This window comes from Oncorhynchus gorbuscha, linkage group LG10, assembly GCF_021184085.1.
Source record: "Oncorhynchus gorbuscha isolate QuinsamMale2020 ecotype Even-year linkage group LG10, OgorEven_v1.0, whole genome shotgun sequence".
NCBI classification, from domain to species: Eukaryota; Metazoa; Chordata; class Actinopteri; order Salmoniformes; family Salmonidae; genus Oncorhynchus; species Oncorhynchus gorbuscha.
This window is the reverse complement of record NC_060182.1, coordinates 94,820,233-94,845,502: the sequence shown is the minus strand read 5'-3', so window position 1 is coordinate 94,845,502 and position 25,270 is coordinate 94,820,233. Positions and strand designations below refer to the sequence as shown.

Below are 25,270 nucleotides of genomic sequence, written 5' to 3'. Positions count from 1 at the left end.
GTCGCTGAAGAGGAAGGAAACCGCTCAGGGATTTTGCCATGAGGTCAATGGGGACTTTAAAACAGTTACAGAGTTTAATGAATGTGATATGAGAAGACTGAGGATGGATCAACAACATTGTAGTCAAGATTCAGTTGCCGGAGAGGAAAGAAACCGCTCAGGGATTTCACCATGAGGCCAATGGTGACTTTAAAACAGTTTAATGGCTGTGATAGAAGAATTGAATGCCTGTGACAGTAGAACACTGAGGATGGATCAACAACATTGTAGTTACTCCACAATACTAACCTAAAATGACAGAGTTTAATGGCTGTGATAGGAGAACACTGAGGATGGATCAACAACGTTGTAGTCACTCCACCATACTAACCTAAAATGACAGAGTGAAAAGTCTGTACAGCATAAAAAATATTCCAAAACATGCTTCCTGATTGAAAAAAACGATGCAAAGAAATGAACTTTATATTCTGAATGCAAAGAGTTGTTATTTTTGTATCTATTTTTTTACAAAACAACACAAAGACAATACAAACAGTGGGTGCTCTGGTCAGTGGGTGCTCTGGTGAATGGGTGCTCTGGTCAGTGGGTGCTCTGGTCAGTGGGTGCTCTGGTGAATGGGTGCTCTGGTCAGTGGGTGCTCTGGTCAGAGGGTGCTCTGGTCAGTGGGTGCTCTGGTCAGTGGGTGCTCTGGTCAGTGGGTGCTCTGGTCAGAGGGTGCTCTGGTCAGTGGGTGCTCTGGTCAGTGGGTGCTCTGGTCAGAGGGTGCTCTGGTGAATGGGTGCTCTGGTCAGTGGGTGCTCTGGTCAGTGGGTGCTCTGGTCAGTGGGTGCTCTGGTCAGTGGGTGCTCTGGTCAGTGGGTGCTCTGGTCAGTGGGTGCTCTGGTCAGTGGGTGCTCTGGTCAGAGGGTGCTCTGGTCAGTGGGTGCTCTGGTCAGTGGGTGCTCTGGTCAGAGGGTGCTCTGGTCAGTGGGTGCTCTGGAGTGGGTGCTCTGGTGAATGGGTGCTCTGGTCAGTGGGTGCTCTGGTCAGAGGGTGCTCTGGTCAGTGGGTGCTCTGGTCAGTGGGTGCTCTGGTCAGAGGGTGCTCTGGTGAATGGGTGCTCTGGTCAGTGGGTGCTCTGGTCAGAGGGTGCTCTGGTCAGTGGGTGCTCTGGTCAGTGGGTGCTCTGGTCAGAGGGTGCTCTGGGTGCTCTGGTCAGTGGGTGCTCTGGTCAGAGGGTGCTCTGGTCAGTGGGTGCTCTGGTCAGTGGGTGCTCTGGTCAGAGGGTGCTCTGGTCAGTGGGTGCTCTGGTCAGTGGGTGCTCTGGTCAGTGGGTGCTCTGGTCAGTGGGTGCTCTGGTCAGTGGGTGCTCTGGGTGCTCAGTGGGTGCTCTGGTCAGTGGGTGCTCTGGTGGGTGGCTCTGGTCAGTGGGTGCTCTGGTCAGTGGGTGCTCTGGTCTCAGAGTGGGTGCTCTGGTCAGTGGGTGCTCTGGTCAGTGGGTGCTCTGGTCAGAGGGTGCTCTGGTCAGTGGGTGCTCTGGTCAGTGGGTGCTCTGGTCAGTGGGTGCTCTGGTCAGTGGGTGCTCTGGTCAGTGGGTGTGGGTGCTCTGGTCAGTGGGTGCTCTGGTCAGTGGGTGCTCTGGTCAGAGGGTGCTCTGGTCAGTGGGTGGTCAGTGGGTGCTCTGGTCAGTGGGTGCTCTGGTCAGAGTGGGTGCTCTGGTCAGAATGGGTGCTCTGGTGAATGGGTGCTCTGGTCAGTGGGTGCTCTGGTCAGAGGGTGTTCTGGTCAGAGGGTGCTCTGGTCAGAGGGTGCTCTGGTCAGTGGGTGCTCTGGTCAGTGGGTGCTCTGGTCAGATGGGTGCTCTGGTCAGTGGGTGCTCTGGTCAGAGTGGGTGCTCTGGTCAGTGGGTGCTCTGGTGAATGGGTGCTCTGGTCAGAGGGTGCTCTGGTCAGTGGGTGCTCTGGTCAGTGGGTGCTCTGGTCAGAGGGTGCTCTGGTCAGTGGGTGCTCTGGTCAGTGGGTGCTCTGGTCAGAGGGTGCTCTGGTCAGTGGGTGCTCTGGTCAGTGGGTGCTCTGGTCAGAGGGTGCTCTGGTCAGTGGGTGCTCTGGTCAGAGGGTGCTCTGGTCAGTGGGTGCTCTGGTCAGAGGGTGCTCTGGTCAGTGGGTGCTCTGGTCAGTGGGTGCTCTGGTCAGAGGGTGCTCTGGTCAGTGGGTGCTCTGGTCAGTGGGTGCTCTGGTCAGAGGGTGCTCTGGTCAGTGGGTGCTCTGGTGAATGGGTGCTCTGGTCAAAGGAAGGGTGTTTTCAAGGGTGCTCTGGCAGTGGGTGCTCTGGTCAAGGGTGCTCCAGTGGGTGTCTGGTCAGAGGGTGCTCTGGTCAGAGGGTGCTCTGGTCAGTGGGTGCTCTGGTGAATGGGTGCTCTGTCAGTGGGTGCTCTGGTCAGAGGGTGCTCTGGTCAGTGGGTGCTCTGGTCAGGGTGCCCAGTGGGTGCCCAGTGGGTGCTGGTGAATGGGTGCTCTCAGTGGGTGCTCTGGTCAAACAGGGTGCCTGGGTGCTCTGGTCAGTGGGTGCTCTGGTCAGTGGGTGCTCTCAGTGGGTGCCCAAAAACCACCACAGTCCGATGCCCGAGCTGGCATGGAAGTGAGCGTACCCATAACCACCCGGCCCAGCACTCTCAGTGTGAAACAACCTGGCCCAGCACTCTCAGTGTGAAACCACCACTCTCAGTGTGAAACCACCACGCTCAGTGTGAAACCACCACTCTCAGTGTGAAACCACCACGCTCAGTGTGAAACCACCACTCTCAGTGTGAAACCACCACGCTCAGTGTGAAACCACCACTCTCAGTGTGAAACCACCAGGCCCACCACTCTCAGTGTGAAACCACCAGGCCCACCACTCTCAGTGTGAAACCACCAGGCCCACCACTCTCAGTGTGAAACCACCAGGCCCACCACTCTCAGTGTGAAACCACCAGGCCCACCACTCTCAGTGTGAAACCACCAGGCCCACCACTCTCAGTGTGAAACCACCACTCTCAGTGTGAAACCACCAAGACCACCACTCTCAGTGTGAAACCACCAGGCCCACCACTCTCAGTGTGAAACCACCAGCCCCAACACTCTCACCTCTCATAGTCTGAAACCAAAACACACATAACTAAACACAAAACATACATCACATCCCCACCCTCACCCCTGACTGGAGGACCTCTAACCTTTATACTGGGAATGTGTATACGCCTTGTGTTTGGGGCAAATCCAACACACCACTGAGTACCACTTCATATTTGCAAACGTGGTGGTGGCTGCATCATGCTATGGGTATGCTTGTCATCGACAAGGGAGTTGTTTTCAGGATAAAAAGAAACAGACTAGAAGCTAAGCACAGGCAAAATCCTAGAGGAAAACCTGGTTCAGACTGCTTTTTTCCACCAGACACTGGGAGAAGAATGCATCAGCAAAGACAATAACCTAAAACACAATGTCAAATCTACACTGGAGTTATTGAATGAATGTTTTGACTGTATTTGAGACGCCTAGTTACAGTTTTGACTTAAATCAGCTTGAAAATCTATGGCAAGACTTTAAAATGGTAGTCTAGCAATGATCAACAACCATCTTGACAGAGCTTGAAGAATTATGAAAATAATGAATGGTCAAATGTTGCACAGTCCAGGTGTGGAAAGCTCTTAGAGACTAACCTAGAAAGATTCACAGCTGTAGGTGATTCTAACATGTATTGACAGGTATGAATTCTTCTGTAAATTAGATATGTATGTATTTTCAGTTTCAATAAATTAGCACAACACAACAAACTGTGGAATAAGTCAAGGGGTCTGAATACTTTCTGAAGGCTCTGCAAGTCTGCTAGACGAGGGCCGTTAGCCACACGTGATAAAGCCCACAAATACATTTCGGGAACATTTCACTTCCCGTCCCACAATGCAGTGCAGGTGTTAAACTGAGTGTTAGATGCTCAAATAAAACCAGGGCCCTTTGTAACACTTGATTTGAAAGTCTTCAATACTTAAAGCTTTGTATTGTCCTACAGCCCCAGACTATACTCTCTGACAGGTGTATGGCTACTAGAACATACTCTCTGACAGGTGTATGGCTACTAGAACATACTCTGACAGGTGTATAGCTACTAGAACATACTCTCTGAAAGATGTATGGCTACTAGAACATACTCTGACAGGTGTATGGCTACTAGAACATACTCTCTGAAAGATGTATGGCTACTAGAATATACTCTCTGAAAGATGTATGGCTACTAGAACATACTCTGACAGGTGTATGGCTACTAGAACAGACTCTCTGACAGGTGTATGGCTACTAGAACAGACTCTCTGACAGATGTATGGCTACTAGAACATACTCTGACAGGTGTATGGCTACTAGACTATGGCTATTTGCAGTATCACGAGAGCAAGCACAGGAACATTTCACCTCAGTAAAGGTTTATACTTCGTCTGTTGAGACGTCTGAAGACCATTTAGAATGTGACAAGTGTCTAAAAACAGGAGGTGACTGTTAGGAATATTATGAATAAATGACTAAACAATATCCTCATTTTAAATAGAACTGTAACTAAGAAAACTTATACTCTGTTTTATTATATTTGATTGACAATATGAGTTCATAAGAAGGGATTATGTGGCATGAACAAGGAGTAATTAAATATAACGAACACCATTCCAAACTAGTCTGGAGAGGAATGGGTTGTGGGTTAAGTAAGCAGAGAGGGTCATTAACCTATGGTTGAACCGACGAAACTTAGCTCTGGGGTGTTTTAGATAAGGCAGTGAGTGCATTCCTAGGTTTTCTGTTAATTAGAACTGTCAGCTAAGTGGTGATCGATAATGGTGAGGGGTCAAGAGTTAATTCAGTTATGTTGTGTGACGTGTGTGTGTGTTAGTGAGTTGGAATGAACTTTTAAACTCACTTAATTCTAGGTCGGGCGGAGGGGATTTATTCTAGAAGCAACGAAATGACGTCATGTTTTGTATATAAACTGTTGCTCGTGGTTAGGTGGCAGCGCGCTCCACGAAAAAATACTATTATCTATTATTGATAAGACTATTTTATGCAAACAAGATCCTTACAAATTCTCATAAAATAGATTAAGTGAATTCAATTAATGAAAACATATTGGAATAATTAAATTACAGTAACAGTAACTTGACCAACTGTAAACCAGCCTTAACAGGGCAGGTGCTAAGTGGGTTGACCGCTCAAATAATCACACCCTATTTTGTTTCACCTGCGTCCTCGTTATTATCCCCCCCCAGGTGTTGCTTGTTTTCCCCAGTGTATTTATCCCTGTGTTTCCTGTCTCACTGTGCCAGTGTATTTATCCCTGTGTTTCCTGTCTCACTGTGCCAGTGTATTTATCCCTGTGTTTCCTGTCTCTCTGTGCCAGTTTGTCTTGTATTTCCAAGCCTACCAGTGGTTTTCTGCTTTGCCTTTTTGCCTTTTTGTCTCCTTTTGCTAGTCCTCCCGGTTCTGACCCTTGCTTGTTTTCTGGACTCCTGCCTGACCATTCTGCCTGTCCTGACCTCGAGCCTGCCCTGACCAGTCTGCCTGCCTGACCATTCTGCCTGTCCTGACCTCGAGCCTGCCTGCCCTTCGATATCTCCTGAACTCTGAACTGGTTTTGATCTTTTTCCTGTCCACAACCATTCTCTTGCCGACTCCCTTTTTGGATTTACTAAACATTTAAGACTCCAACCATTTGACTCCTGTGTCTGCATCTGGGTCTCGCCTCGTGCCATGATACAAATAATGCTTTAATTGATCTTTTATGTCACAAGATCTGTGGTTCATTATGTTTCGAACATGTCACAAGGAAGACCTGTGGTTTATGGTGCGCCTCACTGTACCATTTCTGCTGAACATTCAGAAATGGGTCACAAGACCGTGTCAATAAAGGAAGTTAATGAGAGACTGAGAGAATTACACCTGGAATCATATTTCTATATATTGTGACCTTCAGTGTTATTTGGGTGACTTATAAAACACTAGTGACTAAATGAAACTCCCTTTGCAGTTATCCAAACCTGTAAACAGTACTGTTTTTCTTTAATGCGTCCATATTGCACAATGCATAAGTCTTCCTCGTGAAATGAATAGCAAGCTTTATCAAAATTGTGACTGTAGAATAAACTAATTCAGAAAATCTACATTTAACACAATAGATGAGTCACTATATGTAGGGAAAAAGGCAGTGGTGGAAAGTATTTAAGTCGTACATATTATTACTGAAGTTGTTTTTGGGGGAGTTACCTGTACTTTACTATTTATATTTTTTGACAACTTTTACTTTTATCTCACCACATTTCTAATGAAAATAATGTACTTTTTACTCCATACATTTTCGCTGACACCCAAAGTACTCATTACATTTTGAATGCTTAGCAGGACAGGAAAATGGTACAATTCACGCACTTATTATTCAGAGAACATCCTGATCTGGTTGACTCACTAAACAAATGCCTTGTTTGTAAATGGTCCTGGCTATCTGTAAATAACAAAAACAAAACGTCTGGTTTGCTTAATATAAGCAATTTAAAATTATTTTTACTTTTACTTTTGATAATTAAGTACCAAATACGTTTTAGACTTTCTATGTTGTATTTTACTGGGTGACTTCCTAGTCATTTCCTATTAAGAAATCTATACTTTTAGTCAAGTATAGACAATTGGGTACTTTTTCCACCACTGAAAAAAAGACCGTATCATCAAAAACAGGAATAAGTCATATTTTTATCAGAGAATACGAGACAGCGCATGACTTTGTATCACGTGTTTATAACGTAGACTCATTTATCAAATCATGCCCCGCCTTCCCCGCTTTGGGGCCATCTGATTGGCTGTCCAGCAAATCCTGACTGTTTTTTTTTCTTCTTCCCAACACTGTGATTTGCATAAAAATCCTCTCCCTGATTCAACGGCAACAAACGGTACCGGAGGTTTCCTGACAACAACAACAACTAATAACTAACAAAACAAAAACAAAAACAAAAAAGGTAAAGGTAAAGGTAAAGGTAATCAAACTATGTTTTACTTTTCGATCATACCTCAAATGTAGCTGACTGTGTTGTTATGTTCAGTGTTGTAATGGGTTACTGTAGATTTGCTTCAGTTTAATGTTTTGTAAATGGATGGTGTAACTAACAACGGCACGTCTGTATTGGCTTTGCTGCTTGGCTCCACTGTAAACAGCCGCAGCTTTTGGACAAAACGTTTTAATACAAAAGTGTTTCATATAATCTTTAACATTTAGCTAGTAGCTTGCTATGCAGTGATGATGATGCCTTCCCCCAGGACAAGAGGATCATGTTGACATCGACCCTAGCCCTTCTGGGCCTCAGTCTGGGACTTGTGGCGAATGCTTTCCCCACACAACAGTCTGAAACCGGGAAGAACTGGGTGGTGATTGTCGCTGGCTCCAATGGCTGGTACAACTACCGACACCAGGTAAGAGTGAAGTTAACCGGGTACATTTTGAAAGTCTGTTAATGTACACTTGACTTTATCAGTTGAGTGAGTCATTTGGTTGCAATCTTTTACCATGATTACATCCAAAACGGCTCCCTATTCGCTGTATAGTGCACTACTTTTGACGAGGGCATATGTATTACACTATGAAGTGGGGGAAATGTGGCTATTTGGGACATATCAGTACTTTTACCAATTTATCTGCCTAGACTTAAAGGTCACATTCCATTTGATAAGAGAGACTAGACGTGTATAGCTGTAATTGGCCACTATATTACTAGTGTAGCTAGTGCTTTTTAACATTTTATGTAGCAGTGATTCACTCCCACATGCATTTACAAATTACCTCGTCTAACGCATTGCCTTGTACCGGTACCCCCTGTATATAGCCTCGCTATTTTTAAAAATTTTATACTTAGTTTTTTTTGTTAAATATTCTTAACGAACTCTTTCTTGAGCTGCACTGTTGGTTAAGGGCTTGTATAAACAAGCATTTCACAGTAAGGTCTAAACCTGTTGTATTTGGGAGCATGTGATAAAGTTGAATAATAATCAGTAAACCTACTCATGTGCCTCTCAATCAATAACCCCTCATTCTCAATCACATCCAGATCATCAAATGGATAGATGCTGTGATGCATTATTTTGAGTTTTACCTGATTTTTGTTGACTGACTGACTGTGTTCCCAGCTAATGCTCTGTATTTAGCAGTAGACTGACTGGTTGTTTTCCCAGCTAATGCTCTGTATTTAGCAGTAGACTGACTGGTTGTTTCCCAGCTAATGCTCTGTATTTAGCAGTAGACTGACTGGTTGTGTTCCCAGCTAATGCTCTGTATTTAGCAGTAGACTGACTGGTTGTGTTCCCAGCTAATGCTCTGTATTTAGCAGTAGACTGACTGGTTGTTTTCCCAGCTAATGCTCTGTATTTAGCAGTAGACTGACTGGTTGTTTTCCCAGCTAATGCTCTGTATTTAGCAGTAGACTGACTGGTTGTTTTCCCAGCTAATGCTCTGTATTTAGCAGTAGACTGACTGGTTGTGTTCCCAGCTAATGCTCTGTATTTAGCAGTAGACTGACTGGTTGTGTTCCCAGCTAATGCTCTGTATTTAGCAGTAGACTGACTGGTTGTTTTCCCAGCTAATGCTCTGTATTTAGCAGTAGACTGACTGGTTGTTTTCCCAGCTAATGCTCTGTATTTAGCAGTAGACTGACTGGTTGTTTTCCCAGCTAATGCTCTGTATTTAGCAGTAGACTGACTGGTTGTGTTCCCAGCTAATGCTCTGTATTTAGCAGTAGACTGACTGGTTGTGTTCCCAGCTAATGCTCTGTATTTAGCAGTAGACTGACTGTGTTCCCAGCTAATGCTCTGTATTTAGCAGTAGACTGACTGTGTTCCCAGCTAATGCTCTGTATTTAGCAGTAGACTGACTGTTCCCAGCTAATGCTCTGTATTTAGCAGTAGACTGACTGTTCCCAGCTAATGCTCTGTATTTAGCAGTAGACTGACTGTTCCCAGCTAATGCTCTGTATTTAGCAGTAGACTGACTGTTCCCAGCTAATGCTCTGTATTTAGCAGTAGACTGACTGGTTGTCCCAGCTAATGTTCCAGCAGACAGTTCCCAGCTAATGCTCTGTATTTAGCAGTAGACTGACTGGTTGTTTTCCCAGCTAATGCTCTGTATTTAGCAGCAGACTGACTGGTTGTTTTCCCAGCTAATGCTCTGTATTTAGCAGTAGACTGACTGGTTGTTTTCCCAGCTAATGCTCTGTATTTAGCAGTAGACTGACTGGTTGTGTTCCCAGCTAATGCTCTGTATTTAGCAGTAGACTGACTGTGTTCCCAGCTAATGCTCTGTATTTAGCAGTAGACTGACTGTGTTCCCAGCTAATGCTCTGTATTTAGCAGTAGACTGACTGTGTTCCCAGCTAATGCTCTGTATTTAGCAGTAGACTGACTGTGTTCCCAGCTAATGCTCTGTATTTAGCAGTAGACTGACTGTGTTCCCAGCTAATGCTCTGTATTTAGCAGTAGACTGACTGGTTGTGTTCCCAGCTAATGCTCTGTATTTAGCAGTAGACTGACTGGTTGTTTTCCCAGCTAATGCTCTGTATTTAGCAGTAGACTGACTGGTTGTGTTCCCAGCTAATGCTCTGTATTTAGCAGTAGACTGACTGGTTGTTTTCCCAGCTAATGCTCTGTATTTAGCAGCAGACTGACTGGTTGTTTTCCCAGCTAATGCTCTGTATTTAGCAGTAGACTGACTGGTTGTTTTCCCAGCTAATGCTCTGTATTTAGCAGTAGACTGACTGGTTGTTTTCCCAGCTAATGCTCTGTAAAGTGACCTAATACATTCTGACTCCTCCCCCTCAATTAATCTGACTGATTAGTGGGGGTGACTTGTTGCCTTACATTACACGATTAGTTTACTTCGTGTCCTCCCCTTTCCCCTCCCTAGGCCGACGCCTGCCATGCGTACCAGATCGTCCACAAGAATGGCATTCCTGACGAGCAAATTGTCGTGATGATGTATGATGATCTGGCGACCAATGAGCAGTGAGTATTCAATTTCTGTTGTCCACCTTGTCTGCTTAGCTCTTCTCCTTTTTTAACAAGGGTTGCTGTAATCCATTATATATTGTCATGACGGACTGCACATGGTCTGTTCCAGGATTATAAATGACGACGATCCGATCTACTTTCATCTTCAGCTTCAGTCTGTTTTTATTATGGGTTGGCTCTGCAATATTTGCATTCCTGAGATGAGAGCAGAGTATATGTTATCCTTGTGTTGGGTGCACGATGGGCCTAAAACATCTCCTCATTGTGCTGTGGCAAACAGGCGGCAACCAGGCTCCACTCGGGCTCTCGCAGCGGTCTAAGGCACTGCATCTCTGTGCAAGAAGTGTCGCTAAAAACCCTGGTTCGAGTCCAGGCTGAATCACATGTGGTTAGAGCGTTGGACTAGTAACCGAAAGGTTGCAAGTTCAAACCCCCGCGCTGACAAGGTATAAAATCTGTCGTTCTGCCCCTGAACAGGCAGTTAACCCACTGTTCCTAGGCCGTCATTGAAAATAAGAATTTGTTCTTAACTGACTTGCCTAGTTAAATAAAGGTAAACTAAAAAATAAAAACATCCGGCTGTGATTGTGCGCCGCCTTACGGGACTCAATTGGTCCAGCGTCGTCCGGGTTTGGCCGGGGTAGACGTCATTCTAAATAATAATTAATTTTCTTAACTGACTTGCCTAGTTAAATAAAGGTAAAAATTGTATTTTTTTTATAAACAATTCTAAACTCTGTCAGACACCATCCAGTAAACTGTTTTGTGTTTCTCAATCGGTGCCCTATTCCCTATACAAGTGCACTAGTTTTAACCAGAGTCCTATGGACTCTGGTCAAAGGTTATTCACAATAAAATGGAGTAGTGTAGCATTTGGAAGGTGGGCTGTTTTTAGAGGCTCACTGAGACACCATTGACTCTTCGGTCACAAGGATCTAATTTAGCTGGGAATTATGGTGCCCGGGATAGGCCGTGAGGTTCAGGGTTTAAGATGGAAGACGATTCTCTAATGAGAAGAATGTTCTCTCTTGTCCAGTAGCTAGTAGCAACATCAGCCATTGGTTAATACATACGCAGGTACTGGAACCACTCATGTCAATGACAGACACACATTTTGAAATTGTACTTGTCTTACTGTAATCACTAGATGGTCATATTGATCTACTTTGACTCAGACTGTGTCTTAATCTAGGTAAAAATCTAATGTTCTCATATATATATATATATATATATTTTTTTTTTACTGTACAACAATGCCATTTTTGTTTCATTGGTCCTGTAATATTTTCCTGCATAGAGTTGCTGCTGGGATGTACTCTTCCAAGTTACACTTAAAGTCTGAATCGGGAAAAAACAAACAGAATCATGTGACACTTAGGTTTTTGTGTGATGCTGTTTTTTTTTCAGTATCTGAATGTGTTTGAATTTGACTAGTGTAGGAATAGATGATGATGATGATGTGATTCCTGTCATTGGAGGGTAGAGGAAGTGATACTAGAGTTTTGATAAAGAACCCTTTTTGTCATTGCCTTGTGATGGTTCCAAACTGTCAACCACTGACGCGGCAGCGTAGCCTAGTGGTTAGAGCGTTGGACTAGTAACCGGAAGGACGAGCTGACAAGGTACAAATCTGTCGTTGCGCCCCTGAACAGGCAGTTAACCCACTGTTCCCAGGCCGTCATTGAAAATAAGAATATGTTCTTAACTGACTTGCCTGGTTAAATAAAGATAAAATAGATATTACAGTGCTAATGTGTATTGTGATAGAATGCATGTCTTGCCAAGACTGTAGACCGCAACATTTTGTATTTGTCAAACTGTTTTATCAGAAATGTCTTCGGCTCAGTTCTCAAACGCACAGGGTAGGCACATTACTAGCTGTTGGGTGGTGTAAAATGCCTTGGTGGGGGGGGGGTGTCCTCTGTAGTTTTTTTTTGGTTATATAATAAATTGTATGGCCTGTTTCCTCCAGGCATGTATCTGATTATCTATCCTCTTTGTTTTTCAGAAACCCCACCCCAGGGGTGGTGATCAACCGACCCAATGGGACAGACGTCTACAAGGGAGTCCCCAAAGACTACACTGGAGACGTGAGTGGAAGGAAAATGGAACATTTCAAATGCTTAAAAAAAAAAATTTTTTTTTTTTAATACTTTAAAAAAAAATTCAGTGCTAATATCATCACACAACAATCATTGCTTTATACAGTACTGTTTCAAGTTGTGAACATGGATCTCAAGTCAGGAAACTGTCCTCAGTGCCTGTTCTCTGACTGTACCTTACAGGCTGTTACCGCTGACAACTTCGTGGCTGTGCTGAAGGGTGACTCAGCCAATGCTAAGGGGGGGTTCTGGGAAAGTGCTGAAGAGGCAAGTGATTGAGGGGGGGGGGGGGCAGGTTGTAATATCATATGATTACCACAGTAGGGTGAAAGTTATTCCAGAACTTTTTACGGTAGACTTCTAAAATGAAATTAAATAAATTATTGTTACAACAACGTATTGTTATAAAGTGTCTTGACAGACTGTTCCATTGAGAACCTTCCCTGGAAAAACACTCACAGCTTGAAAATGGGGATTGTGTCATATCTTTCAGTTCAAATGAAAAACACCTGGCTTATCAACATAATCTTTTTTTTTTAACTTCCTGTTGGCAGCGGTCCCAACGATCATGTGTTTGTGTACTTCACTGATCATGGAGCTCCTGGGCTGCTGGCCTTCCCCAATGACGACGTAAGCATTTTCACACATCCTGCTCATCTACCAGGGGTTATTTATTTTCGGAACACCTTGCTGTGTTCCCAGCTACTGCTCTGCTTGTTTTTTTATGGACACCTTGCTTGTTCTGGCCAAAAGTAGTGCTCCTGTAAAAGGGATTTCAGACAGTGCCTTTTCTGTCCATGGATGGCAGGATGAATGACCCAGGTCTGCTCTCTGTGAAATAGAAAGCTGCCATGTGTTTCAACTAACATTCAGAACAGTTTGAGTTAGGGTTATGATGATAAAAACAAATTATCATATTTTAAGCCTGTTTGACTAAACCTTATGTTCTGTCAGTCAGCAAAAAAGTTGTGGCAGAGACTGAGTCACTGAACAAGACAAGGAGTACTCCTCCCACAATGCCTTGGGCAACCTAGAATCTTGTGACTGACTCTTGTGGCTCTACCTCATGGGGTCTAGTGCTTCTTTTGTTTTAAAGTTAATGCACTGGAAGAAAAACAGAAATGAAACTATATTTATGAAATGTTTGTTTTTTCTACAGCTTCATGTTGCCGACCTCATGGATGCCATCAACAACATGCATGAGAACAAGAAATACGGGAAGGTATGGAAGTTAAACCTGTTAATGTTTGTGGATGTGGAGCGCCAATCACATGTTGATTTAATAATTTTAAAAAACATTTTTAAAGACAAGTTATTTAGAGTTGAGAGTCCAGATAGTTTCCCCTGACTGGACTTGTTGTTTTTTTTTCATTGATCTTCTCTGCTCTCGCAGTTAGTGTTCTATATCGAGGCCTGTGAGTCGGGATCAATGATGACCAAGCTGCCTGCTGACATCGATGGTGAGCTACGCTGCGCTTCAACCTCCCTGTGACTCGAATCACAGGGAACTATCCAGAAACGCTGATAGTAAAGAACGGGTTAATCATTAACTGTATCGGGGGGTGTGTTCAAGATACTCTTGACCGCTCTTTGACCAGCCAGATCACCAGTGGTACATGTCGGGAGATTATGTGAAAACCGGACACTAGGGGCAGCATTGAGCGCTGTTATCTTCAAGTAGGTTTCGGTGAGAATCTGGCGCCAAAGGTTGCATGTTTCCCTCCAATGATGGAAAGTTGTTTTTCTTCTCTTTTTTTTTTACCCTTAACGATTTGAAAGTAAATACCTAACCTTAAAACATTGCGTTAATGCCTAAACTCAATCTTAAACACTTTGAACTTTTGATGTTTGAGAAAGGTGGAAAATCTCTAATTCTGATGTGACACTGGAAATGATGCTAACAAATTGATGGAAGCACCAATGTAATTATCTTCAAAAATGTAAAGCTGATCCAGTAAGTCTGACAACTCCCATACAGGTCAATGTCTTCCTGAACAGGGCTGTTTTTGGCCTCTCACTAAATCATGCTCTGAACTTTCCCCTAGGTACATATCTAGGATCAGCTCTCCCAATCTTAACTTTAACCATTAGTTGGGGAAATGAAAAACGGACCCAAGATCAGCGTCTAGGGGCAATCGGGGGCGGCAGGGTAGCCTAGTGGTTAGAGCGTTGGGCTAGTAACCGGAAGGTTGCAAGTTCAAATCCCCGAGCTGACAAGGTTACTAGCCCAACGCTCTAACCACTAGGCTACCCTGCTGTCGTTCTGCCCCTGAGCAGGCAGTTAACCCACTGTTCCCAGGCAGTCATTGAAAATAAGAATTTGTTCTTAACTGACTTGCCTGGTTAAGTAAAGGTAAAAGGTCAAATAAAAAAATAACATTTCAACCTACTTCCCAAAATCAGCCCTTGGTAATGGTCTGTTCAGACGGCCAATTAAGTAGAACTGGGTCACGTGTACATAAGTCTTCACACAAGCAGATGGCAGCTACATTGTGTTGGAGTTGTTTGTCACTGTGTGAAAGGACCTTAAGGAGACATGGTCTGTGTCAGACCCTTGGTTATTGTCATGCTCTGCTCCATGGGCCATGTAGATACTTGTCTCCCTAGTCTACTGTCTGGACTAGATCCTAGTTTACTGTCTGGACTAGGGTCTACTGTCTGGACCAGAGCCTAGTCTGCTGTCTGGACCAGAGCCCAAATCTCATACTTAAGTAAAGGTAAATATGCCTTTAATAGAAAATGACTCAAGTAAAAGTCACCCAGTAAAATCCTACTTGAGTAAAAGTATTTGGTTTTAAATGCACTTAAGTATCAAATGTAAATGCTAAAATATGTTTAAGTAAAATTCCTTTATATTAAGCAAACCAGACGGCATTGTTCTTTAAATGTATTGTATTTTTTACAGATAGCCAGGGGCATGCTGCAACCCTCAGACATCACTTATAAATGAAGCATGTGTTTAGTGATTCTGCCAGATCAGAGGCAGTATGACCAGCGACGTTCTCTTGATTACTTGTTTCATACTAGACCATTTTCCTCTCCTGCTAAGCATTCAAACTGTAACAAGTACATGGTGTCAGGGGAAGACCCCCCCCCCCCCCCCCCAAAACAAAAAAACAACTTAAGTAGTATTTTGACTTAAGTACTTTACATCACTGGCCTTGGGGACTTTACGACGCTGGCCTTGAGTGACCGACATCCCATAGTGTTGTATTGTTACCCACAGGCCGAATTCTTCATAGTCTACCGTACGTCATTAAACCATGATGAGGGTGTTTCTTTACTATTTAAAAAAATATATGTATATTTTGTTGTGTATAATCAATCAAGCTATAGATTTCCAATTGTGATGGTGTATAAGCAGTGTCCTGGATCCATAGACCTCGTTTTAAACGTTCTCACGGTCTAAATCTCTCTCTCATTCAGTGTATGCCACCACAGCAGCCAACTCTCATGAGTCGTCCTATGCCTGTTACTATGACGATAAGAGGGAGACTTACCTGGGGGACTGGTACAGCGTCAACTGGCTGGAGGACTCTGATGTGGTGAGTCTGGTACAGTGTAAACTGGACACACAACGTAAACAATGTCCTCGACTAACCACAAGTCTTTACCAGATTTTGTGTTTTTGAAAAGGAACTGTTGGATACAGCCGTTACTCCAATGTTTTTGTCTCAAAATAAAAGGAGCAGAACGTCCTTTAGCCACACACTCACTTTCTCTTTGTAAAATGTCTTTCCCTGACTGTTGTCCCAGGAGGACCTGAGCAAAGAGACCCTGATTAAACAGTTCAAGATCGTCAGGAGCCACACCAACACCAGCCACGTGATGCAGTTTGGAAACAAGGTGAGGGATTCAGAGGGAAGACCCAGCGAATTCCTGTTGCAACGTTCAGTCGGAGTCACATGACGTTATAGTGAAATGGGTTTATCTGCTAAGATTTAGATGTAAAAGAGGATTAACAAACCTCTACTTCCTCACTTCTGTTCAGATGGCTAATGTTTATGTTCCAGTAGACTATTTAATGAACGAGACGGTAACTGTAGTTCTCTAGACTCTGACCTGTATGAGGGAGGTTAGCTAACTGTAGTTCTCTAGACTCTGACCTGTATGAGGGAGGTTAGCTAACTGTAGTTCTCTAGACTCTGACCCGTATGAGGGAGGTTAGCTAACTGTAGTTCTCTAGACTCTGACCTGTATGAGGGAGGTTAGCTAACTGTAGTTCTCTAGACTCTGACCTGTATGAGGGAGGTTAGCTAACTGTAGTTCTCTAGACTCTGACCTGTATGAGGGAGGTTAGCTAACTGTAGTTCTCTAGACTCTGACCTGTATGAAGGAGGTTAGCTAACTGTAGTTATGTTCTCTAGACTCTGACCTGTATGACGGAGGTTAGCTAACTGTAGTTCTCTAGACTCTGACCCGTATGAAGGAGGTTAGCTAACTGTAGTTATGTTCTCTAGACTCTGACCTGTATGAAGGAGGTTAGCTAACTGTAGTTCTCTAGACTCTGACCTGTATGAAGGAGGTTAGCTAACTGTAGTTCTCTGTTCTCCAGACTCTGACCTGTATGAAGGAGGTTAGCTAACTGTAGTTATGTTCTCTAGACTCTGACCTGTATGAAGGTTAGCTAACTGTAGTTCTCTGTTCTCCAGACTCTGACCTGTATGAAGGAGGTTAGCTAACTGTAGTTCTCTAGACTCTGACCTGTATGACGGAGGTTAGCTAACTGTAGTTCTCTAGACTCTGACCCGTATGAAGGAGGTTAGCTAACTGTAGTTATGTTCTCTAGACTCTGACCTGTATGAAGGAGGTTAGCTAACTGTAGTTATGTTCTCTAGACTCTGACCTGTATGACGGAGGTTAGCTAACTGTAGTTCTCTAGACTCTGACCCGTATGAAGGAGGTTAGCTAACTGTAGTTCTCTAGACTCTGACCTGTATGAAGGAGGTTAGGTAACTGTAGTTCTCTGTTCTCCAGACTCTGACCTGTATGAAGGAGGTTAGCTAACTGTAGTTCTCTGTTCTCCAGACTCTGGCCCATATGAAGGTGGTAGCCTTCCAAGGTAATGTCAATGCCAAGCCTGCCGCCCCCATGACCCTGCAACCCGTAGAGGACCCAGACCTAACCCCCAGCCCTGATGTACCCCTGGCCATCCTAAAGAGGAAACTGATGAGGACCAATGACCACTCTGCAACCAAGAAATACTTCAGCCAGATTACGTCACACCTCAAGGTAACGGACAGGAAATGCGTATACCTTTTTTAATAAAAAATAATAATATATGCATTTTTTTTGTTTCGAATGAACCTGGGATGCATTCAATTGGGAACACTGTAACAAACTGAAAACAAGTGTTCCTCAATGAAGTTCAGACAGTTTCGCTCTGGTCGTGTCTAATGAACATGACCCAGACTTTATCATCAGATGCTTCTGGTAGTTCATAAGAACTTGGAGAACTGTGGTGATTTAAAAAAAAATATATATATATATATTTTTTTTTTAAATGTATTTTTCCCCACTAGGTGCGTGAGCTGCTGGCAGAGACAATGCGCAGGGTGGTAGAGACGGTGACAGGAGAGGAGATCACGACCCAGAGGGTTCTGAGTACCAAGCTGGATCTGACCCAGCATCAATGCTACCAGGCTGCTGTTAACCACTACAAGATACGATGCTTCAACTGGCATATCACTGAGGTACAGTCCTGTCTGCCAAATGTATTTAAAAGACTAGTTTAATGATTTTTTTTTTTTTTATTATAATTTTTTCTACATCAACAGTTGTCACTTCACAGGAACTCAACCTAGGTACCATCTATGACACGGCCCCAGCACAGAACTCTCTTTAAAAAAAAATTAAAAATCATTTATTTGAGAAGGGACAGATACAATGACGATATTGACCCCATTTGCATACACAAGTCCGACACACCATCATTTAAGCCTTCATTTATTTCAGGGTTTGTCCCCCCCAGTTGGTTTGTGGTACTGTCGGTTCTGTCTCTGTGTCAATCTACTTCTCTTTCCCAGACTTACCCATGTACTACAGAGACTGAATAACATAAATACGTCGCTGAGTAAGAAACTCACAACCGTCAAAATAATATATTTTTAGACATGTTTACTGTTAAACTCAGACCCCTCCTCCCCCCTGCCCCCCTCACATGACCATGGGCTTTAAACAAAACTTTACACAGAATAACAGACATGACAGACATAACAATGACTTCTGTACAGGACATGTGGAGGAAGTAGAAACATTATGACTTGAATGTACTTTCCATTTTGAAACGGTGTACTGTAAGTCCCCCCCAGTATGGCTCAGAGAACGGTGTACTGTAAGTCCCCCCAGAGAACAGTGTACTGTAAGTCCCCCCCCAGTATGGCTCAGAGAACAGTGTACTGTAAGTCCCCCCCCCTCCAGTATGGCTCAGAGAACAGTGTACTGTAAGTCCCCCTCCAGTATGGCTCAGAGAACGGTGTACTGTAAGTCCCCCCCCAGTATGGATCAGTAGAACGGTGTACTGTAAGTCCCCCAGAGAACAGTGTACTGTAAGTCCCCCCCCAGTATGGCTCAGAGAACGGTGTACTGTAAGTCCCCCCAGTATGGCTCAGAGAACAGTGTACTGTAAGTCCCCCCCCCCCAGTATGGATCAGAGAACAGTGTACTGTAAGTCCCCCCAGTATGGCTCAGAGAACAGTGTACTGTAAGTCCCCCCCTCCCCCCAGTATGGCTCAGAGAACAGTGTACTGTAAGTCCCCCCAGTATGGATCAGAGAACAGTGTACTGTAAGTCCCCCCCCCAGTATGGATCAGAGAACAGTGTACTGTAAGTCCCCCCCCAGTATGGCTCAGAGAACAGTGTACTGTAAGTCCCCCCAGTATGGATCAGAGAACGGTGTGTATATAAAAGGTGTGATGTTTGTTCTTGTGTTGCAGTATGAATATGCTCTGCGACACCTGTATGCCCTGGTCAACCTGTGTGAGGGAGGATACCCAACAGACAGGTACTGTACCAGTCCCAATGCTGAGTCTGAAATGTCTCCCTCTACAGGGAAGGGGTTCTCAAACTGTTTTCTGTGGACCTGGGGAACCCTTTTGTGATTGCAAATTTATCAGGGACCCAATGATCAGAATATAAATGTGTTTTTAAAAATATTTTTTTATAAATGTGTATACAAGGAGTTCAAGGCAGTCTATGACTTTGGTTGTGTGTTGCCAGACGAACCAGGCCTCTGGCCCAGGGAATGAACATTTTTACAGGCCCATCTCTTAGCATCTGAGAAAATGCTGCAATTTATCCTCATTTTTCCATGAGGAAGAAGGAACACTGCATTTATGTTTTTAAAGGAAATATATAATTGAAGTGTGGATACTTGTATGGTGAATAATGAGGACTTATACTTTAACACGATCAAAAGGGGCACTAATGCACGGTTGGCAAACGCAGTAATATTTGGTATATTCTGTTATTATACACTGCTCCAAAAAATAAGGGGAACACTAAAATAACATCCTAGATCTGAATGAAATATTCTTATTAAATACTTTTTTCTTTACATAGTTGAATGTGCTGATAAATAAAATCACACACATTATCAATGGAAATCAAATTTAGCAACTCTTGCAGGTCTGGTTTTGGAGTCACACTCAAAATTAAAGTGGAAAACTACACTACAGGCTGATCCAACTTTGATGTCATGTCCTTAAAACAAGTCAAAATGAGGCTCGGTAGTGTGGCCTCCACGTGCCTGTATGACCTCCCTACGCCTGGGCATGCTCCTGATGAGGTGGCGGATAGTCTCCTGAGGGATCTCCTCCCAGCCCTGAACTAAAGCATCCGTCAACTCCTGGACAGTCTGTGGTGCAACGTGGCGTTGGTGGATGGAGCGAGACATGATGTCCCAGATGTGCTCAATTGGATTCAGGTCTGGGGAATGGGCAGGCCAGTCCATAGTATCAATGCCTTCTTGCAGGAACTGCTGACACTCCAGCCACATGAGGTGATTGTCTTGCATTAGGAGGAACCCAGAGCCAACCGCACCAGCATATGGTCTCACAAGGGGTCTGAGGATCTCATCTCTGTACCTAATGGCAGTCAGGCTACCTCTGGCGAGCACATGGAGGGCTGTGCGGCCCCCAAAGAAATGCCACCCCACACCATGACTGACCCACCGCCAAACCGGTCATGTTGGAGGAAGTTGCAGGCAGCAGAACGTTCTCCATGGCGTCTCCAGACTCTGACTCTGTCACATGTGCTCAGTGTGAACCTGCTTTCATCTGTGAAGAGCACAGGGCGCCAGTGGCGAATTTGCCAGACATGGTGTTCTCTGGCAAATGCCAAACGTCCTGCACTGTGTTGGGCTGTAAGCACAACCCCCACCTGTGGACGTCGGGCCCTCATACCACCCTCATGGAGTCTGCTCAAACTGTCAGAAACAGACACATGCACATTTGTGGCCTGCTGAAGGTAATTTTGCAGGGCTCTGGCAGTGCTCCTCCTGCTCCTCCTTGCACAAAGGCGGAGGTAGTGGTCGTTGCCCTCCTACGGCCTCCTCCACATCTCCTGATGTACTGGCCTGTCTCCTGATAGCGCCTCCATGCTCTGGACACTACGCTGACAGACACAGCAAACCTTCTTGCCACAGTTCGCATTGATGTGCCATCCTGGATGAGCTGCACTACCTGAGCCACTTGTATGTGTTGTAGACTCAGTCTCATGCTCCCACTAGAGTGAAAGCACCGCCAGCATTCAAAAGTGACCAACATCAGCCAGGAAGCATAGGAACTGAGAAGTGGTCTGTGGTCACCACCTGTAGAACCACTCCTTTATTGGGGGTGTCTTGCTAATTGCCTATAATTTCCACCTGTTGTCTATTCCATTTGTACAACAGCATGTGAAATGTTGTCACTCAGTGCTTCCTAAGTGGACAGTTTGATTTCACAGAAGTGTGATTGACTTGGAGATACATTCTGTTTAAGTGTTCCCTTTATTTTTTTTTGAGCAGTGTCTTAATATATTTCGTTTTTTAATTTCCAAGGGAGCTACTTCCATAGACTAATCATGTCAATTTTTGTCCCCCTGCTCAGTATCCTGATGGCAATGGAGAGCGTGTGTCACTTCAACTAGCCGGATCTTTCTGAACACCTCTTTCGGATCAGGTTGCTGTCCCTCCACACAGGAGGGTCTGAGACGACGAGTCTTCTCTTTGCACTGACAAGGAATCAAGTTTGACAAAATATATTTTTTTCACACTGCTATACCACTTTTTCAAATGTTTGATTTTTAAACTTTTATTCCCTGGATTTATTGAGACATTTTAAACATGTGTTTTTTTTTTAAATGATGAATTGTATGATCACTGAGCATTTTGTTTTTACTACTCTTTTTTTAAATGTATTTTTAATTAAGATTTTGATTTTTGGATTCAGTTTGGATTCTTTTCTCCCTCTGGTGCAGTGGTGTCTGAATTTAGTGGGTATACTGTAATTTTGCAAAACTGCCCTCCTAGTGAAGGAAAGGCACCCTGTGTAATTCTATGAGAAACGATGACCTACACTCTGAATGACCTAAATTGAAACCCATATTGGTCTTTCAGTCAGGCTTTACTGTGGAAGTAAGCTAATAGTAGACCCACTATTTCATATACCCCCCTCCCTTCCTGCACCTTTTTTAATATAACAATTTCTTTAGTTTTTCCAAGTCCATAACAATGCTTAAACCACATGACTACTTTTGGGGTCTGGGGGATCTAAGAAATGTAGATTTTGAGTAGCTAACCTCTTAATGAAAGTGCTTAGGCACCTAGCACTGTTTGGTTAGTGATGTTTCTGTAGCCACTGGCTTGATCTCCGTCTGCCAGGGAGGCATAGCTAGCTTAACGTTTTTAAATTGAGACGTTTTTTTGTGAACCATGTCTTTCCATCTACCAGGAGACTGTTGGGGGGGGGGGTGTTGTCATCAGCATCGATATTTTCCCCTCTTCATTAATTGTTTGATACCTGGACATTTTACTTCATATTATGAGGCGTGTCTTACCTTGACTCAAACTAGCCACAATCCCATAGAAACATGGAAATAATTGTGTTTTATTGGTTTTGTTTGTCCAGTAGACAAGTTTATATTAGCAACCATGATACATTTCATAATAATTTGAACGGATATTTCTGTCCCTGAGAACGTGTGCAATCAGCATTTTTAGATTGGTGATTTTCCGCAAATTGTTTTTTTTATTTTTAACCTTCGCATGTCGCCGTTGTTTATGTTGACGCACCGACAATGTGACGAAATAATAAAATGAAGCGAAACATTCAATCAGCCTTATTAATTGATACGGCGCATACCTACAATACTTTGATAAGCATCGTGGCGATTTAAGAAGTGAGTAACGCCAGGGTAGGGTTCGATCCCCGGGACCACCCATACGTAGAATGTATGCACACATGACTGTAAGTCGCTTTGGATAAAAGCGTCTGCTAAATGGCATATCTAGTATAGGCAATGCCCATAAAAATGGGTTTATGGTTTGGACCTGCGTGTACCCTCCACTACTGCTTGGGTGCTGGCTCTGCTATACGCCAACATGAGCCCGTTGTCAGGACTGTGAATGACGGAGTATTGTGATGTTGCCCCTAGATGCTCATCATGGGTCAGTTTTGCACCCCCCCCCACACACTAATGTTTAGGATTGGGAAAAGGGGAGCTGATCCTAGGGGAAGAGTTCACCCCACTGGCCTGTAACAGGGTTGGTGCTTGGAGGTTGAATCCTACAGCATCATAATACTCTCACGTTAACCTCCAAGCAGACTCCTGTAAAGGCTCAGGATACAGTGTTGTCACAGGGATGTTAAACTAAAACCTTGATAGTCAGAACAAATTATGAAGGAATTGTGTTCACTAAAATGAGCCACAAGGTGAAGCTGAGGGGTGTAGCCCACCACAGCCATGATTTAAAAAATATATATAATGCATGGACTCCAGATTTATTGCTTTTATACAACTGATTACCAGCCTTAAAGCAAGATTCTTTCCCAAACCATTTTAATTTAACAACCCGTGATGCTAGATTCACTAACACTCGTTGTCAAGTGCAATTTTTAGGTGTTTGGTTGTTAGTTCTATTCTCATTGACTGGAATTTTAAGCAACCTGCAAAGTTCTAGAACTATGGCAAACAATGGTTGCTATGGATGCTCAATCACTACAGACTGAAAGCTGAAAATACTTCAAACTAACTGCATGTGTATGTTGTCTATCATGGGCAGGCTAGACTCTCTTCACAATAGGGATTTCTAAACCAACGGTTGTATAATATGAATTACCATAGTGGCTCTTTCCATCTAGTCTACACCTCCTGTGTCATAACTTCAGATTTAATCAAGATATTGACCGAATCAAATAATGGTTCCTCTTCTGTTGGGAGTAATTTGTCATATTAGGATTATATATATTTTTTAAAGAGTTAAATGGTGTACCTGGTTTTGCTGAGGAAAGGTAGAGGCCATAGACTGGATTCTATTTACGTTTTCTAGCCACAGTCTATTCTCAAAAGCAATGGTGATTCTTTCATTTTTAATTTGCTGAAGTTTCTGCATGACTGTCTGTAATAAGATGCCAAATGGGGCAGAACACAGTTTTTAGGAGTGTAGAAGGGCGAGATGGCCATGCAGTGGAGGACTAAGGGTTTGACGAGTGGACTGCAGGAGTAACAGCAAACTAGAATGTATGTATGAAATGTTCACTCTTTGGAAATTGAAAAATAAAACTGACAGTGTTCATGTCTTTATGTCTGACTCTTAGGTTGTCCTCAAATTACTGACTTTACAAACACTATAGTGTGTGTGTGTAACATTAACACCTACTCTTTCCATGACAGACTGACCAGGTGAAAGCTCGGATCCCTTATTGACGAAGGGGAGGAGACCAGTTACACAAGGATTTTTAAAGAAATATATAATTATAAGCCTTCAGACATGGCTTGTGTAGTAAGTGTGCCGTTCAGAGGCTAAATGGGCAAGATAACAGATTTAAGTGCCTTTGAAGGTGGTGTGGTAGTAGATGCCAGAAACCGGTTTGTGTCAAGAACTGCAATACAGCTCTTTTTTAAACTTTTTACGCTCAACAGTTTCCTGTGTGTCTCCAAGAATGATCCACACCCGAAGGACATCCAGCTAATTTGACACAACTGTGGGAAGCTACTAGGGTAGCCTAGTGGTTAGTGTAGGGGCGGCAGCGTAGCCAAGTGGTTGCGACACAACAGTGGTAGGCTTGATTACCAATAACGACGAGACTGCCTACAGGGAGGAGGCGAGGGCCCTAGGAGAGTGGTGTCAGGAAAATAACCTCACACTCAACGTCAACAAAACTAAGGAGATGATTGTGGACTTCAGGAAACAGCAGAGGGAACACCCCCCTATCCACATCGATGGAACAGTAGTGGAGAGGGTAGCTAGTTTTAAGTTCCTCGGCATACACATCACAGACAAACTGAATTGGTCCACTCACACTGACAGCGTCGTGAAGAAGGTGCAGCAGCGCCTATTCAACCTCAGGAGGCTGAAGAAATTCGGCTTGTCACCAAAAGCACTCACAAACTTCTACAGATGCACAATCGAGAGCATCCTGGCGGGCTGTATCACCGCCTGGTACGGCAACTGCTCCGCCCTCAACCGTAAGGCTCTCCAGAGGGTAGTGAGGACTGCACAACGCATCACCGGGGGCAAACTACCTGCCCTCCAAGACACCTACACCACCCGTTGTTACAGGAAGGCCATAAAGATCAAGGACATCAACCACCCGAACCACTGCCTGTTCACCCCGCTATCATCCAGAAGGCGAGGTCAGTACAGGTGCATCAAAGCTGGGACCGAGAGACTGAAAAACAGCTTCTATCTCAAGGCCATCAGACTGTTAAACAGCCACCACTAACACTGAGTGGCTGCTGCCAACACACTGTCATTGACACTGACCCAACTCCAGCCATTTTAATAATGGGAATTGATGGGAAATGATGTAAATATATCACTAGCCACTTTAAACAATGCTACCTTATATAATGTTACTTACCCTACATTATTCATCTCATATGCATATGTATATACTGTACTCTACATCACCGACTGCATCCGTATGT

General features: G+C 44.0%; 1 protein-coding gene across 1 annotated transcript; it reads left to right on the top strand.

The window, feature by feature from the left end:
- Positions 1-6,888: 6,888 nt before the first annotated feature.
- Positions 6,889-23,930, top strand: LOC124046780 (legumain-like). The gene is given in 15 exon segments (XM_046367530.1): positions 6,889-7,018; positions 7,305-7,457; positions 9,937-10,034; positions 12,049-12,130; positions 12,326-12,384; positions 12,386-12,409; positions 12,697-12,772; positions 13,302-13,364; positions 13,536-13,602; positions 15,569-15,687; positions 15,899-15,988; positions 17,171-17,374; positions 17,665-17,835; positions 19,078-19,145; positions 21,229-23,930. Coding segments are annotated over 14 exon segments (1,302 nt in total). The 5' UTR covers positions 6,889-7,018; positions 7,305-7,316; the 3' UTR covers positions 21,269-23,930.
- The last annotated feature ends 1,340 nt before the right edge of the window (positions 23,931-25,270 follow it).